A 17,938-nucleotide genomic window follows, 5' to 3' on the forward strand; every position below is an offset into this window, starting at 1 on the left:
GACAATGAGCATGCAAGGAGGCTAGAATTAAAGGATAAAGAGCTATCACATGAGTCATTTAGTCCCGTTTTGAAGATGGGTGGAGAATAGGAACTTTAGAGGGTAAAAAAAAAAAGAGTAGAAAAGAAATAGGAAAGTTGTGCCAGGATTCTCTAAGCTTAAAACCAGGTGGCTGTCTCTATGCTTGTACAGACAAATAGTGTTTCCACATTTATTTCAGCTATCAACGATCATTGTCTCTCGCCCTCTCTCTTTTCTTTTCTTTTTTTCTTTTTTTTTTTTGGTCATTGGTAGGGCTTGACCACTGGACCTGTGGGCTGTCCCTGAGCAATTCAGCTCAAGGTAAGTGCTCTACCAATTGAGCCACAGCACCACTTCCAGTTTTCTGGTGGTTAATGAGAGATAAGAGTCTCATGGACTTTCCCACCTGGGCTGGCTTTGAACCATGATCCTCAGATCTCAGCCTTCTGACTAGCTAAGATTACAGGCGTGAGCCACCGGTGTCCAGTTCCATCATTGTCTCTTATACCACAATGATAAAGATTGATCCCAAAATCATAGATTCATCACCTTTGTTTTAATTACCCATAGGTAGAGTGATTGGATTTTTATTTTACTTTATTTTATTTTTTTGTACTATTTTTATTTTGTACTAGTGCTGGGACTTGAAATCAGAGTGTGCACACTGTTGTTTAACTTTATTGCTCAAGGCTGTCACTCTACCATCTGAGCCACACTTCCAACTTTCAGCTTTTTGCTGACTAATTGGAGGTAAGAATCTCACAGACTTTACTGTGCTGACTTTGAACTATGTTCCTCAGATCTAAGCCTCCGGAGAATTTAGGATTATGGGCATGAGCCATCAGCAACTTACCATATTTTAAATGAACAATCTTTCAGAGCTTCACAGTCAGATGTTCAAAATTCCACTAACCTGTATCGAGAACACCAAATGAGACACCCATGGCAGACATCATGACAATCAGCAACACTGCAGTCTTGCAAAATGGAATAAGATAAGTACTCACAGTGAGGATCCACATGGACAGCCCTGTAAATGAGAGACAAATGTCAGCTATAAAAGCAGCATTTGGGCTAGGAATGTGGCTTAGTGGTAGAGTGCTTGCATAGCATGCCTGAAGCCCTGGGTTTGATTTCTCAGTACCACATAAACAGAAAAAATTCAAAGTGGCACCGTGGCTTAAGGGGTAGAGTGCTAGCCTTGAGTACAAGAAGCTTAGGGATAATGCCCAGGAACTGAGTTCAGGCCCAGGAATGGCAAAATAAATTAACTAATAATGATACTAATTAATGAATTAAACCAGCATTCCTACAGGGTCATGAGTCAAGCCAATATCATTAAATCTTCCAGGAGATGCATGAAGGCAGGTTTGCTTTTAGGGTGATGACAACTTAGAATTAAACCTGTTATTTTTTTTCTACTTGATATATATCTGGACTATTAATTATGTATTCAATGTGTCATGAGCAAACTGAGTTAAGGTGTAACGATTAATGGATGAACAAAGTCACACCTGTAAATAATAAAATATTTTTTTTAAAGCTTCCAAAACACAAAGTAAGTTCAAGTTAAAAAGTTTCTCTAAGTGGTCATATCATTAAAATATTTTAAGATCTTCCTGTATTATTAAATCTTTATATTATACCACTAAGCAAATCTTTATCACAGTAAGGCAAAATTTATTTACTTAAATAGTTTACATTTAAGAACCCAAAAGAGCCAGTCATTAGTAGCTCAGGCCTGTAATCCTAGCTACATTGGAAGCTAAAATCTGAGGATCACAGGTCATGAGTTCAAGCCCAATGACTGGAAAAACAGAGAACCAAAAGGGACTTTTAAATATGGTACAACTTATATAATAGTGTTTAGTAAATCAGAATAAATTGTTTTGGCATATAGTGAAGCAATTCAAGGCACATTTACTATTAGGCTGGACATGGGATTCAGTGATAGACTTCTTAGGTAGCATGGGTGAGGCTCTGAGTGGGATTACACACACACACACACACACACACACACACGTGTGCATATCTTTGAAAGCTACTTTAGAAATAAGAAGGATATTTTATTTAATTATCAGTAAATGTAGATTATTCTTCTTGCTTCCAAAGGTGCTTTGTCAGATGGATCTAGATTTTCTTGAAACCCATGGTTCTGTTCAAACCACAGCATGCTAAAAAGCAATGCCAGGGGCTGGGAAGGTGGCTCAGGGGTAGAGTGCTTGCCTTGTATGCATGAGGCCCTGGGTTCGATTCCTCAGCACCACATAAGCAGAAAAAGCAAGAAGTGGAACTATGGTTCAAATGGTAGAGTGCTAGCCTTGAGCTGAAGAGCTGAGGGACAGCGCCCAGGCCCAGAGTTCGGCCCCATGACCGAAAAAAAATAAAAAGCGATGCTAGTCACCACCAGGCTGCAGCATAGCGCTCTGGGCTCATCACTAACATGGAGACAAATGTGTAGCCTGTGTCAGTTTGTCACCATCTCCTGCCCCACACTGTCAACCCAGAGTCCAGAGAGCCTGGCCACATTCCCACAGCTCATCTGGCTTCAGATAGCCCTAGAGACCTGCCCTACACCCGATGTGCAGAGCTTTGGGACAAATGTGTGACATGGTGCCTCAGTTCACCTGGAGGTCGGGAGGCTCAGGACTGCCATGAGCACACCTGAGGGTTAATCAAGGCTCCGGGTGGCCCAGCCCAGATGTCCTGTGGCTGCCAAAGTGAGAGCCAGGAGAAAGACCTGGCTTCTGTGGAGGACCCTGAAACACCATTCATTTCAGTTGTCAACAAGTTTTCTTATTGTAAATATGAAGTTGTAAATTCACTGACAGGTACAAAGAAGCAAAGATCACTGTTTCCTTACCCAGAAGTAAAAACTGATTCATACAGTCCAAAAGAACTCCTCCGATTAAAGAGCCACACATATATCCTAAAGCACGACCCACAAATATTTCAGAAAGACTGCTGATATTGCGGTTCACGTTAGTGGCCAGATCTTGAAACGTGGGTCCCAGTATAGAAGCACCTATTCCCTGAAATATTAAAAAAAAGCCAAAAATGTTTGCTTATCAAAACAATATGCATCTAGTTCACATCCATTACAGAAAAATGGGGAGATGATACAAAGCAAAGTAGAGAATGAAGTCAAGACCCTGTGACACTAAAGTGTCTCCATCTCATATTCAGTCACCCTTTTGTACTTATATTTCCTTGTTCTTATAGTTGCTGGAATTGTTTGCTTCTTGACTTCAAGAGGCAACTGTCAGCTGTGTTGTTTGTAACCAGCCAGCTGTGTCAGGTGTAGGAGTCCTTACCAAGACTTAAAGAACATCCCCTTGGGGCTTGTTGATAACAAGTTCCCAAGTGGGAACTTTCCACTGACAGAATGCTGTCTAGCTTCTTTAAATCAGCCAATCACAAACAGAATGTGAGCTGGACTCCTATTGGTAGGAGGGAGGGCACCACTCTTTGTATTAGCATAAAATCAAGGGGGCTGGGTCTACCTGCCTAACTCTGGGTAGAGTGCCTATGCACCCTTGTGTGCAGAAGTGAATTGACCGGACTAAATCTCCTTGTCTCTTGAGTATCCCTAGTGACTCCGGAGGGTCCCATACTTCTAAGAGACCACAGGAAGAAAAACACATACAGTGACACTCCTGTCATCACCAGAGCTGTAGACTCCAACTGCTTTCCTTCTCATCCAAATTTTTAATTTCATCAGGTTGTGGTGGTGCATTTCTGAATTCCATTGTTTAGACAGCAGGATGATCGCAAGTTTAGGGCTTCCCTGGACTAAATTAGCACGATACAGACTCCAAAACACAAAACAAAACAAACCTCCCCGGGTTTCAAAACTGTTTTATTTCTTGTAGCATTCTGTTGTAGTTACTTCACTATTTCAATAATACCTTGAAAGACTACTTTGAGAATAGCAATTGTTTTATACAACAAGTTAAAGATTGGAAGAAGAAGAAGGAGGAGGAAGAGGAGGAGGAGGAGGAGGAGGAGTAAGAAGAAAAGGAGGAGCATAAAGCAGAGGAGGAGGAGGAGGAGGAGGAGGAGGAGGAGGAGGAGGAGGAGGAGGAATAAAAGGAAGAGGAAGGAGGAGGAAGAAGAGGAAGGAGAAAAGAGTGTATAGAAAGTAAGCAGCTGCCTGTGAATGTCAGTCTTATAGCATCTGCCCACCTTGCCTGAGTTCCTGTATTCAATCTCAAGCATGGCAAAAATAAAAATAAATGAATTTATGTGTTTTTATATTACATGTGGATTGCATAATGTTCCATTAACTTTATGACAATAAAGCTATTCTTGAGATCATTCTTACATTCTAAGCATACCACAAGCACTACTTTCCTTTCTTCCTCCTTTCTTTCTTCCTCCTTCCTCTTCCCCTTCTCTTCTTTTCATCTGTTTCAACTCAGGGCCTGCGCCCCATCGTCCCTGAGCTTTTTCTCTCAAGCTTAGCTCTCTACCATGAGCCATAGCTCAACTTGCAACTTTTCAGTTGTTCATTGAAGATAAGATTCTCACAGACTTTCCTGCAAGGGCTGGCTTCTTCCATCCTCAGATACCAGTTTCTGAATAGCAGGGTTATAAGTGTGAGCCAGCCACCCTGGCTAATTATTCCTTGGAAGGCTGACATTGGCTATGGAGGACTGAAGTTACTCTCCAGAGACTCCCAGGAGAACCAGCGATGGAATATTTAGAATGGACCAACCAGGGCCTCTTGTGCCTGCCAGTCTCTCAGGGCACCTGGGGGTCATGAGAGAGAATTCTCTTCCATATGAGTGTCACAAATTTGGGTTTTGAGCTCTCTGGGGCTGAACTAAATCCAGGATCACACTGAATTTGATGATCAACTGGCTATTATCCAGTCAGAGACCCCCTATTGAAAATAGATTCCTCCAAATCTAAGGAGCCCACTTGCTGAGGCTCCTGCTAACTTGACTCACAAAAATTATGGACCCAGAATAGGTGTGTGTCTAGAAACACAGGGTAACCTTATTCTGCACACACAGACCTGAAAACCTTAGAGAAGGAGAGAGATCACCAACCTTTGTGGGAGAAGATGTGGGTCCCAGGGGAGCTGAGGGGTCTTTAGATGGATCAGGTCCTTACATGGAGGGCCTGTGAAGAGCACTGAGAGGGAACTGAGAGAGATAATCCTAAGTCTCAGCCATCCAGGCCAAAGAGCAAGGCAAGACTGAGGAGCTGGGGCTCAGCTAGGGGAAGAGATAGATCCTGATGGCTTCCCACAGGCCAGCAGGCCTCCTGTTCCCCTGATTACAAATGCCTCAAAAAAGGAAAATAGAAATAGTGATATAACTGAGGAATTCTCTGTCTCAAAAAGAAAACTTTACAATACGCTGGAATGTAGGCAGTGGCAAAGCACTTCCCTATCAAGTGCAACATCCTGGCTTAGATTCCCAGTACCAATAAAGAAAAAGTCCAAAAAAAATGAAGGAGGAGGAGTACGAGGAGGAGGAGGAGTACGAGGAGGAGGAGGAGGAGGAGGAGGAGGAGGAGGAGGAGGAGGAGGAGGAGGAGGAGGAGGAGGAGGAGGAGGAGAAAGCGGAGGAGGAGGAGGAAGCGGAGGAGGAGGAAGCGAAGTAGAAGACCCAACACAACCACCAGCACCACCACCTATATTCATTTCAAATTTATTTGCCTTGGGTAGTCTTTGGTTAATAAAAAAATTGGCTTACTATTAAAAGGCATGTCTTTAGAGTCGTCTCCACTAGATGTAATACAACCAGAAATGTTCCTGATAAAGTACGCTTGTGTTAACTCCATTGTACCAAATATGTCAGCAAGAATAATTGACGATGACTAGCTGTTCAAGATCTCCTCTTTATAAATGATCCAACACAAATGTTAGAGATCAAGTAAATTAAGTAGATGTAAAAAGATATTATTCCTATAGTAGAATATTTTGTTATTCTTATCAGGAATTAAACTTGGGACTGAGGGAAATTTGTGCAACTCATCTTTTTGTGTTTCTTCTTCTACTTTATTTTTTTTTTTGTTTCTCATCCTGGGGCTTGATCTCTGGCCTGGCACTGTCCCTGAGTTTTTGTGCTTAAAACTAACACTCTACCTCTTTGAACCACACTGCCACTTCCAGCTTTTGGGGGCTAAGTGAAGATAAGCATCTCATGCATGCCAATGCCTGGGCTGGCTTTGAATAGTGATCCTCACACCTCAGCCCCCTGAGTACCTAGCATTACAAGTGTGAGCCAGCATTGCCCACCCAATCCATAATTTAATTCTTATGGCCATACAAACCAAACTATCAAGACCTGAGAGTACACTAATAAAATTTTGCTTCCTCTACAGTTGGTCGTTCCAGAGCCTAATGCTATTTGGAAGTGTTAGTGCAACTGTGTGGCACACTGAGGAATTTCCCTGGCCTTGAGCAGCTCTGAAACAGAGATCTATCCTCTGCACATTACCAGTGTGGCATTCCCCAGGGCTTGTTTGCTAGTGTTCACTGGAAATTAGCATCACCAAAGATTAAAGTTTTAAATTAATAGAAGAAACTCATGTCACTAGAAATAGGAAGGGGTAGCAATGATTGCAACTATAAAGTAATGTGGAAGGTGATTTTGGTAATACTATAAGGTATGAAGATATTTGATTAAGGGTAAAGGGAGTAATTTTTGTTCTAAAGTAAAAAGACTGGTGTTCTCAAATGAGAAGAGGAAAGAACAGGACAAAATCCGGATGGATAAGAACATTTTATAATACTGAGTTTGGTGTTCAAGGATATTCATAAAAAAGACCATGAACCACAGGGTTCTTTTTGTTGTTATTCTTGGTTGTGGGGCTTAAACTCTGGGCCTGGGCAATGTCTCTGAGCTCTTCAGGTCAAGGCTAGCAGTCTAACACCCGAGCCACAGTGCCACTCCAGTTTTCTGGTGGTTAATTGGAAATAAAAGCCTCACAGACTTTCCTGCCTGGGCTGGCTTTGAACCACCTTCTTCAGATCTCAGCCTCCTAAGTAGCTAGGATTACAAGAAAGAGCGACCAATGCCCAGCAACTACACAGTTTTGACAACTTAAAGACTCTTCCATCAGACTGGGTAAGACTTTTTAGAGCTTTGATGATGAAACGAAATGCCTCAAAAACATCAAGCTGATCTTTAAGCAAACATTAGGAAAACAAGAATTAATTAAATACTAAGAAAAAGATTTTCAGATTGTCCTGCTAAGTCAGCTGCCACTGACTTTGTTAAGATATTCATTCAGGGACCAGTAGCTCACGACTATAATTCTAGCTATGACTACTCAGGAGATTTGAGATTTGAGAATAGTGGTTTGAAGCCAGCAGAGGGAAGGAGAGCCAATGAGATTTTAATCTCCAAATAACCAGCAAAGAAAAAGGAAAGAAGGAAGGAAGAAAGGCAGGAAGGAAGGAAGAAAACGAAGGAAGGAAGGAAGGAAGAAAGAAAGGAAGAAAAGGAAGGATGGAAGAAAAGGAAGGAAGGAAGAAAGAAAGAAAGAAAGAAAGAAAGAAAGAAAGAAAGAAAGAAAGAAAGAAAGAAAGAAAGGAAAAAAGAAAGAAAAGAAAAAAAGAAAGATTCAAGGAGTAGAGCTATATCTCATGTGGTAGAGCAATAGCTTGAAAACTAAACACAAAAGCTCAGGGACAGTGACCAGGCCTTCAGTTCAAGCCCCAGTACCAGCATAAACAACAACAACAACAACAACAAAAGTGGGGATTTCTTAGTAAACAAAACTTTCATAATATCATTTTAAATCCAGAAGCAGTAAGGTTCATTCCACTAAATGAGGTTACGCATCCTGAAGTGGAAAGCATGGTAGAGGGGATGGTTTAAAAAGGAACATTCTCATGGATGTTGCTCAGGAGATATACAGATTTATAGACAAATTTGACTTCTGCCTAACGGCCACCAGCTGGAGGTCTCCTCCAGCCCTCAGTTCAGCCTTCTAGCCTGGTCAAATATTACTCTTGGCCTGGCAGTCTCCTTCCTCTGTAACTTTACCCTGACCATGCTCTTACTTCTTGTACTCAGAGACAAAAGCTGTCAACATAAAAAATGTGCACTCTCTCTGCAGGAGAGTTTCTGCAGGTAAGTTTCAGGGAGGAACATTGTTCATAGGGTTCTTAGTCACTGGCTCTTGGCAGCAGCGCAGTGCCACACTCATATGGAATTCAAAGCTAACCTCTAAGTTGGGGAACACTTTGGATCTGGTGGTTAAGCAGACCTCCCTGGGGCTCAGAGGGTAGGAGCCATGCTCTCAAAGGCAAGAGAAAACAAGGATGTTTCACAATACCGTGGAGGAACAGCACTCAGCTGTACAGCTCCTCCTTGCCTGTGTTGGGCTCATGTGAGGGGCTGAAGAATACTGAGTGCTTAACCTTCCAATGTGGTCAAAGAGGTCAAAGGAGGAGTTGAACAGGTGGCCGACAGGCTGGGGTGTAGTTCAATGGGTAGAGCACATACTTAGTATATACAGAAGGCCCTGGGTTCCAATCCAAGCACACACAGAGGAAAAGATGGCTGATGACTCTTGTTTCTTTTCTTTTCTTTTTTTGTTGGTTTGGGGGCTTGAACTTGGGCCTGGGCACTATCCCTGCACTCTTCAGCTCAAGGCCAGTGCTCTACCGCTTGAGCCGTAGCGCCACTTCCATGACTCTTGTTTCTTAAGATACTACCACCCCATCCACTGCAGAGACTCCTCAGAGGAAAAGAACACACTCATGCCTGTGAGCTGCAGACTGGTGATTAGCAGGCATCTTGAATGGTTGACAGAAAGGTTTTTTACTCTTCATCTAGATTTCCAATCTTACTTTAATGAGTCTCCAGGTCCCTGTGACTTGTGTTACTGGGCTAATTACAAAAATGGTTGACTCTTTTCCTTGTTGGTGCTGGTACTGGGGACTTGAACGCAGAGCATAGGGGCTGATCCTTAACTTTTCTGCTCAAGGTTGAAGATCTACTACTTAGGCCACAGCTCTTGGAGATAAGAATCTCTCAGATTTGTCTGCTCCAGCTGGCTTTGAACCACAGTCTTCAGATCCCTACCTCTGAATAGGCAGGAGTACAGGCATGAGCCATCAAGGCCTGGCTTCGATTACATTTTTTTTAATGTCAGGCAGTTTCAAATACAACTATGAGCTTTAATCATAGCATTCTCTGAACAAAGATAATGACCACTAGTGCTTGAATACTGTTCTACTTTCTTTATTAAGGGGATATTAGATCATTTCATTTTAATCAGTTTGTTCATAGAGATACTTGTTATAAAGAGTATTTTGGCTTCTGGATAAATCTTCCTGACAGTCATAACAATAGTGTCCCTGATATATTCCCTCATGAGTCATGAATGTCCTAGGCAGCCATTACTGTTCATCAAATGATCAACAGAAATATGAAGCAAGTATAAAGAATCATAAAACAAATCTGTCATTGTAAGTTTTGAATTACAGGCGTTAGCCAGTGGTGACTCATACCTGTAATCAGAGATATTCAGAGATGCTGAGACCCAGAGGCTCAAGGTTTGAAGCCAGCCTGGGCAGAGAAACCCAGGACCGTTATCTCTAATTAATAGCAAATTGCTGCATTGGAGATGTGGCTCAGGTGGTAGAGCACATGAGCAAAAACACCAGGGAAGAGTGTAATGCCCTGAGTTCAAGCTCTACTACCAGCATAAACAACAACAACAAAAACAATAAATAGCAAGTTCCATAATTAAGCCAAGCTGGCCATGGTCATGTGGTGACAGAAATTGCTGCCAGAGCTCAAGGTTTCAGTCACTTGAACTTTCTATCAACATTCTTGTCAATTTCCATTAACATGAACAGCTAACAAAAGAGGGAATTGTTAAATTTGATCTACAGCTGCCCGTGTATAGAGGGATCTGTAACCACCTTAAAATATGATCAAACTTGGACCAGAGAGACTGTTAGTTGATCAAGTGGCTGTACAGTCCAGAGTGCAGCCCATCCCAGGCTGCAAGGTGCCAGAAATGTGCAAAAGAGGCAAACTCACTAAAAACAGGCAAAGTCATTCCTTTCCATGTCCCTTTCTTGCTCTGCCAATAGACATCACCTGCACAGGCTCCCTGACGGAGCTTGGCAAACAATTACTGTTCAGGTGTTTCCCAACCCCTAAATCCTCAAACATTTCTTTGTGCTAAGAACGTGATTTTAAAAATGACTTGCTTAAGGCTGGGAAGGTGGCTTAGTGGTACAGCACTAGCCTTGCATGCATCAGGCCCCGGGTTCGACTCCTCAGCACCACATAAGCCAAAAGAAAAAAAGCCTGAAGTAGCGCTGTGGCTCAAGTGGTAGAGCGCTAGCCTTGAGGTGAAGAGCTGAGGGACAGAGCCCAGGCCCAGAGTTCAGGCCCCACGGCCGTACCCCACACCCTCAAAAAAAAAATGACATGCTTAACTTTATAATGGAGGTTAGCAAGAACTAAGGGTTACAGTTGCCTTTCAGGGCTAATTCCTTGAACCCTTTAAGAAAAATGGTTTCACATTGTCTACTTTTCAAGAATAGTTTGCTCTAATTGGACTGGTGCTCCAAAGACAATCCACCCCGAGCCCTTACCCACCTCAACAGGAGCAGGCACAACTAAGGACCAGGACCAGCACACAGGTGCACAGCAAGCACTTAGTACACTACAAAGTTAGGGCCTTGGCTGTATTCAAATTACTCCATGTCTTCTTAAGATTTACAATTTTGGCGCACAGTGAGTGGGAACTCACCAATCACCTGTAGTGACTTCTTCCTTAGACCTTCTCCCTCCCTGCAATGACAAAGTTTTACAACAACCCTGCCTCTGAGTCTCTGAGATGCTTAAGTGACCAGGAGTGACTTGCCGGGGTTCATCTTCCCACACCCCCAGATCGCAATTGTCAAATGCAGAAATGGAAGCTACCCAAGGCATTGGCAAAAGGAGTACATAGCCTTAACTATACTGCCATATTTTTATATTTCTTATAAGAAAAACTGAAGGGTTGATTAGAATTAGGGCAGAGTAGAAGACAGGTGCCTAACTTTACCACTAAGCCAAATACGGAATCTGGAAAAGTCATTTTCCTCTTAATTTCAATTGTCTGCAAAATTAAGCAGCCAGAACTTACAAAAAGAGGAACCCCAGAAAAGCACTTTTCTCTGTAACAATTTGGGCAGGGGCTAGAGACCCAAGAAACCTCTCTTGTGTCTGGGCCAGGACCTAAAGGAATCTTAGAAACGTTTGAGACACTTCAAACACATAGTAGGACACTCAATTTCATACTCCACCCTCCAGGATTGGCATTGTACCCCAGGGCTGGACGAGGACACTGAGGCCAAGCAGAGGAGTGGTTACTCAGTGCTCAAGTAGGGAGAAGCAGGACTCCAGGGGGAGAGCACAGCCCTGCAGGACCCCTGCTAGAACCCAGCCTGGGGGCAGCCCAGCTCTCACCATCCCCAGGAAGGCCAGACACAGGATCACGGTGGTGAACCAGCGCAGCATGCTCCCGGCACGGCCACTCGGCCTCCGGGACACCGCCACTGCCTCGGGCTCTTTCTGGGCAGGGGCCTGGGCCTGGAGGAGCCGCTGCCCGGCAGCCCCCGGCCCACCGAGGTCGGCTTCCAGCTCCAGCCTGGCGGCCTTTTGCTGCCTGGGGATCCCGGGCTCTGAGCACTGGTCCCTCCAGCCGCAGAGGCCTCTGGGTGCCACCTCCCCCCAGGGACGGTCCAAGGACAGGGACCGGGAATTGAGACTTTGGACTGCGCACGTCTTGCAGGCTGGAGACACGCGCTGCTCCACTTAGCACAGTGGCTCCTGCAGATGGTGGTTGGCCTTTCCTCATCCAGGACCTGTCTCCACGGGTGTGGAAACTCGGTTGCCTGGAAGACAGAGAGTCGCTTTCCACTGCAGCATCTCTGCCAGGGAAGCCCACAGACACCCGCCGACGGGCGCCTCCTCGTGGTGGTAGCTGTAAATGCAGCCTCGGAACAGCTGCATCCTCTGGGCTGACACCCTCTGCCCCATGGTTCTGGGGTCTCTAGGCCCACCACAAGAGGACCCCGCCAGAGCTCCGCCTGCGCCTCTCAGCGCCACCAGAGGCCTCGTGGGCGCAGCTCCCTCTGCGGACTATCCACTGTGCTGGGTTGGACCAAGGGTCTCTGCATGCAGCCCATTCTCACTGCAGCCAATTCCAAGATTGGACAGGCAGCACTGAAACAGCTGGGGCCAAGTCGCAAGCAGGAGTTAGTGTGCATTTGTGGCGTAGTTCAGCATGTCCTCCTCTCCCTGTGGCTAGATGGACACGAATAAAATTCCATATGAAATGAAAAGCACCCAAATATCAGCCAAGGATGTCCCAGGAGACGTAAAAGTAGCACCACCAAATTCTGGCCAGTTCTCCAAGGAGTTCCAAAAGCTAGTGAGGTAGTGCAAGTTGCATGCGGTAGCAGAAAATGATGAGAAGCGTTACTTTTGCAATGTTTTACCACTAAGCTATACACCTGTAGACCAAGACCCTTAATCCTCAAGAGCAGGAGATATTGACTTGAGTAAAATTCACTTAAACTACTGGTTGTAAAGACAGCACATAGTGTGCTTGCCCTCACAATGAAGCCGTTCTTGCAGTTGGTGATCCTAAAGCAAGTGAGTGTGAAAATGCCATTCACCAAAATGGACAGGTGTACAGCAATGAATGCACTGAGAGAAGACGAGGTGTGATAGGTTGGGAAAGACCTAGGCTGTGTGGTGAGCCAGCCACCACTTCCAACCTCATCATGACAAGATCACATCCAGCACTGCAAAGATCCATCCATATAGTCATTAAAGCGACCAAAGTCAGAGAACACTATTAAAGGGACAGCTTTATTAGTCCACAGATAATCAGCTAATAGAAATGGAAATTTTATAAATGAAGGGCCAACAATGGGGTACAAGAGAAATCATCAACATGGCTACAAAAATGAGGGAGATGACTCAACAAGACAGATATGGGGGAGAGGGGGTTCAGCACACATATGAGCCCTTCACAGAAGGGTGGGCAACTCAGCAAGTTGCTTGAGAGAAAGAAGAACCAATCAGGAGCCTCCGTGCTGCATAAGTCGACCCCTGGACCATTGAGACCGGGAGCCCTCCCTCATATCGTAGAAGGTAAAGACTCTACATATAATAGCATCCAGAGACACTGGGCATTCTGGGTTCTAGGATCCTTCCTTTTACAAGGAGTTCATTTTGCCATTTCATTTACTTCTCCTTTGAGGTTGTTATTGTTGTTGTTTTCTTTCAAAAACACCGGCTCCTCCTTCTTTAAACACTTTCTTGCCCTTTAATTCTTTAATTGGAAGAGAAAACAAACTAGAACCCTAGAGAGCATCAAACCTTTGGCGTTATTTGTTCCCCCCAGAGTCCTGTGTTTTGGTTTCCTGCTGTCTATCTGCCAAGACAGTCAGAGGCTGCCGCAGCCATGGTCCAAATGTTCCAGGTGTGGCTCCATGACAGTACGGCTCAGCAGACACAGCACGTTCCTCGGGATGCTGATTCTGCAGACATTCACAGTGAAAGAGTTGTGGGGTGTTCAGAGGCTTCCACCCAGATTTCACATAAAAGCCTGGAAGGTCCAATGGCATGCAGGAGGCTCAGAGTGTCTGCAAGCAGCCCCTTATAAGATAAGGCTTGGAGGCAGAGCCACAAAGAGACCACAGCAAGATGCCAGAAACTTGACCTGTCTGCTTAGAGAATCTGCAGACAATAGACAGAACCAGCCAAAGAGAGTGAGTAAAGTCAGCAAACTCCTAGAGCTAGGCTACTCAAGATATGAGAACCCACTATCTACTCCCGATCATTTCCCCACTGAATTTATGTCTTATTTTGGCGTGATCCCTTTTTCTTTCTTTTCCTTTATCTTTTTTATTTTAAAGATGATGTATAGCAGGGTTAAAGTCACAAAAGTCAGGTAATGAGAACATTTCTTTTTTAAAAAATAACGATAAGCAATGTTCAATTATTTGCATTTATTTTATGCTAAACTTATTCCAGTGCCATAAATTTTTATGTCTTCTGGGATACCTTTTTCTTCGGTGAGCCCTCCTCTTCTGACTTAGAAACAATTTGCTCCTTCCACTTCTGTTTGAAGTGTCACCTCTTCCCTCATTTTCTCTCAGCTTTCCCTCCTGACCTCCCTCCTCCACAAGGTGTATAGTTCCTTTTCAGCAGAGTGTCTAGTAAATATCACTCCTGCATTTGACACCCTTTGTTTCCCATTTCTGTGACTCCCTTACCCTCCCCCAAATAGATACACTTACCAGAAGACAACAAGTACCGAAGGCAAAAATGAGGACAAAAGGAGAAAAGCACAAAAAGTAAAATAATAAAAAGCCTCCTTTCCACTTCTTGGAGTTCATTTCATAAATATCATTTTACATGGTCACATACACATAGCTTTTCTGATATACACATGAGCCTTTGTGACGCTATCCTCCTTTGGTCCCACTGGGAGAATGTTTAGAGTCCTGATTAAGTGTATTTCTTGGTCTTTCACCATCCATTGTGTTTACCTATAGACTTATAGGCACATTTTAATTACTACGAATGGGGGAAAACATGCAACCTTTGTCTCTTTGGGTGTAGCTTATTTCACTTAATATACATTTTTCCCTAGTCTGTCCATCTCCTCACTCATGGGGCAGTATCATACTTTCTGATGGAAGCATAGAATTCCAATGTGTATATTTACTAAATGTTCTTGATCAATTCACACACTGAGAGGCATCTGGGTTGATTCTATATCTTGGATTTAGTCAACAATGCTGCAATGAACCTGGTTGTGTGGTCTTGTTTGTGGAATTGCTGGGTCATAGGAAAGCTCTATGTTTAGTCTTTTGATCTTTCCTTCTATTTCCAACTCCTCCCTGTTGGAGGAGATGCTTACCCTGAGATTATACCTCCATTGTATCTGGCAGGTATCTACCTTTCTTTTTTGTTTTTAGAGGGAAACACAACTAAGACTTTTCTTGAGTCTCCATGGAGACCTTGCACTTGGGCTTTGCACAATAACATAATACTCAGTACTGGGAAGAATCATAGAGATTACACTGAAATAATGGATTTTGGAGGCTCCAGCAGTGCTCAGAGAAATGGAAATGGAAATGAGCTCTTCAGGACCGGACATTATATCATGGTTGGGGTTTTGAATCTCTCCCAAAGGCTCCTAGGTTAAGGCTTGGTTCCTACAAGTGGAGGAGTCATAAAGAGGTGGGACTTCAAGGGAGATGATCAGGTCACTAGTTGTTTGCTCTATAAAGTGATTTTGGTGCCCTGGTCCCTTTCTCATTCTCTTGGGCTCTGAGCTTGAGGTGAGAAGTTTTACAATGCCAGATGCTCCTGTCATGAGTTGCTGCCTTGCTACAGGTCTAAAAACAACAGAGCTAAGCAATCAGGGCTAGAACCTCTAAAACTATGAGTAGAAACACAAACCTTTTCTCTTGAAGTGGATTATCTTGGGTATTGGTGATGCAAGCACAATAGAAATTTATATTTTGGATTGTGAAATCCAGTGTAGATTTCCAAAAAGAACAAGAGGCTTCTAATATTTTCATCAGCATTCTACAAACTTGCTCATTGTTAACCTAAGCAATGTTGTAGTGGACATAGAAGGTAAATGGTCAGAGGTCAATAAAGGGTCTGTGTTTCACTGAAGACAAAACAAAGCAACTTGTTTTCAACAGGAAATTTATGTACATGCAATGAGAGAAAGCAGCTATATTGCAATCAGAAATTAAATGTAATACAGTGCAAAACTTGGGAAGAAGTGAACAAAATCTGGCATCAGTTCTACTTATTTATCCAAGGATGGACACATCAGTTTGTCTATTTAAATATAAAGTTCTTTCCCAATCCTGACTTCTAGGCCACCAAGCCACCTTCTCACCTCTACTTTGGGGTCCCAAGTATTTCACACTTAGGGAGCAGGAGCCCTGGATGATGGCTGCGCCATCTATTCCAATCCCTGCGAAAGATGCTGCCTCTTTAATTACATTCACTAATTTAACTCAACTTACCATCTGACCCATCCCTGCAGGATGTCATCACCATTCAAAACCAGTGGTGGCTCACACATGTAACCTTATCTATTCAGGATGCTGAGATCTGAGGACAAAGTTTGAAGACAGCCCAGGCAGGCAAATCTGTGAGTCTCTTATCTCAAGAAAACTATTCAGAAAAAGCCAAATCCAGTATCAAAACCCAGACAACCCTCAGGTAGAGAACCCCCGTTGGGTTGGCTGACAGCGGTGCTGCTACTACTGTAGTAACCTTCCACTAGCCTCTGCCCTCAGAACTGTGTCTCCAAGACCCATCACAGCATCAAGAGAGGGAAAACTGACAATAACAATATCCTTTCCTCTTAGCTCAGTGGGGAAGCACTAGCTAGTATAGGCAAGTCCAAGGATTCAATAATCAGCAATGTGGGGGAATTGACTTGTAAAACATTGAAAAAGATACTACAATCCCCAAATTTGGGTAAATTATTGTATTTCCCTGAATAAAATTGAAACCCCTTTGTGCAACTACTTTAAGCTAATAAAAATAAGAAATAAAAACCTACATTACACTACATGTGTGTATGAGATAAAAGCTGTGGATTAACTTGGTTACAAGCTTAAATGTTCATTTTCAGATAGTTCTGATTTCAGAAATATGAAAAGTGTGGAGAAAATGCCTCTGTATCAATGTAATTCAGTAAAGCTCCAAGGTCAGCTTGACCCCTGTGCTCTCTTGAAGGCACCTACAAGGACCTGGCTTTCATGAAAAACACCTGGTGCCCAGGGTTGCTTTGCGGTCTGCAGAGTTTATTTTACTTTCTACCAGTTGACTTGTTTTTACTGCACCTTGTTTTTATTAAAATTTTCCTTGTTTCTCTGCACTATGGTAAACTTATGTTACCTCTTGACTGCTAATAGTATATAATAAGGAAAGTTACAAATAAACGGTGCTGCAGTCTTGAGCTGCAGATATCCCAACCCCATCCTTTGTTTTATGTCTTTATTTTTCCGCATTCTCACCCCCTAATTCAGGATTCCCTTTCGTTGCCAACAGGCTCCGGCAAGTATTCTCTATAAACTATTAAACATTAAGTATATTTAAATTTGCATATGAAATTACTGGCTCATTCTTTCCTTTTGGTATGGGGGCTTGAACTCAGGACCTTGTACTTGCTAAGCAAGTTTTCTACCTCTATAACTTATACCTCTACCACCATAAGTGATATCTCCAACCCTTTTAGCTTCAGTTGTATTTTTCCTTCTTCAGATAAAGCATTACTGTTTTGCCTGGGAGCCAGCATCAGACTACAATCCTCCTACCTGTGCATTCTAAATAGCTGGGATCAAAATCATGAAATACTGCAAACAGCTTCTTTTTTTTGTTTTGTTGTGTTTGTTTTGTCAGTCATGGGCTTGAACAGGGGGCCTGAGCGCTGTCCCTCAGCCCTTCAGCTCAAGGCTAGCCCTCTGGAGCTACAGTGCCATTTCCGGTTTTTTCATGGTGTTTTGGAGCTAAGAGTTTCATGGACTTTCTTGCTCATGCTGACTTTGAACCATGATCCTCACATCACAGACTCCTGAGTAGCTAGGATTACAGGCATGAGCCACAGGTGCTCGGTTCTCCTTGTGTTTTGAGACAAGGTCTAAGGACTTTGCTCAGGAGGTCTCAAACTGTAATCTCTGACTTCTGTGTAGTTGGGACAGTAGCACAATCATTTAGTTTATTGAGTTTGCCAGTTCTAGGGCTTGAACTCAGGGCCTGGGCATATCCCTGAGCTTTTTTGCTGAAGAATAGCACGTTCTACCCCTTGAGTTACAGACCAACTTCTGGATTTTGGGTGATAAATTGGAGGTAGGAGCCACATGGACTTTATTGCCCAGACTAGCTTCTAACTG

The 17,938-nt window shown here is 43.4% G+C and overlaps 1 protein-coding gene across 1 annotated transcript in view; it reads right to left on the reverse strand.

Moving 5' to 3' along the window:
- LOC138819503 (sodium-dependent glucose transporter 1-like) overlaps positions 1-11,597 on the reverse strand; it is a 17,723-nt gene extending 6,126 nt beyond the window's left edge. The window contains exons 1-3 of the mRNA XM_070011037.1: positions 11,460-11,597; positions 2,885-3,053; positions 935-1,051 (exon numbers count right to left, since the gene is read on the reverse strand). Coding sequence (XP_069867138.1) covers positions 935-1,051; positions 2,885-3,053; positions 11,460-11,510 — 337 coding nt within the window. The 5' untranslated portion in view covers positions 11,511-11,597. The remainder of the gene's footprint in view (positions 1-934; positions 1,052-2,884; positions 3,054-11,459) is intronic.
- Between the last annotated feature and the right edge of the window lie 6,341 nt (positions 11,598-17,938).

Source organism: Dipodomys merriami, unplaced genomic scaffold (genome assembly GCF_024711535.1).
Source record: "Dipodomys merriami isolate MVZ:Mamm:240054 unplaced genomic scaffold, mDipMer1.0.p SCAF_8, whole genome shotgun sequence".
Lineage (NCBI taxonomy): Eukaryota > Metazoa > Chordata > Mammalia > Rodentia > Heteromyidae > Dipodomys > Dipodomys merriami.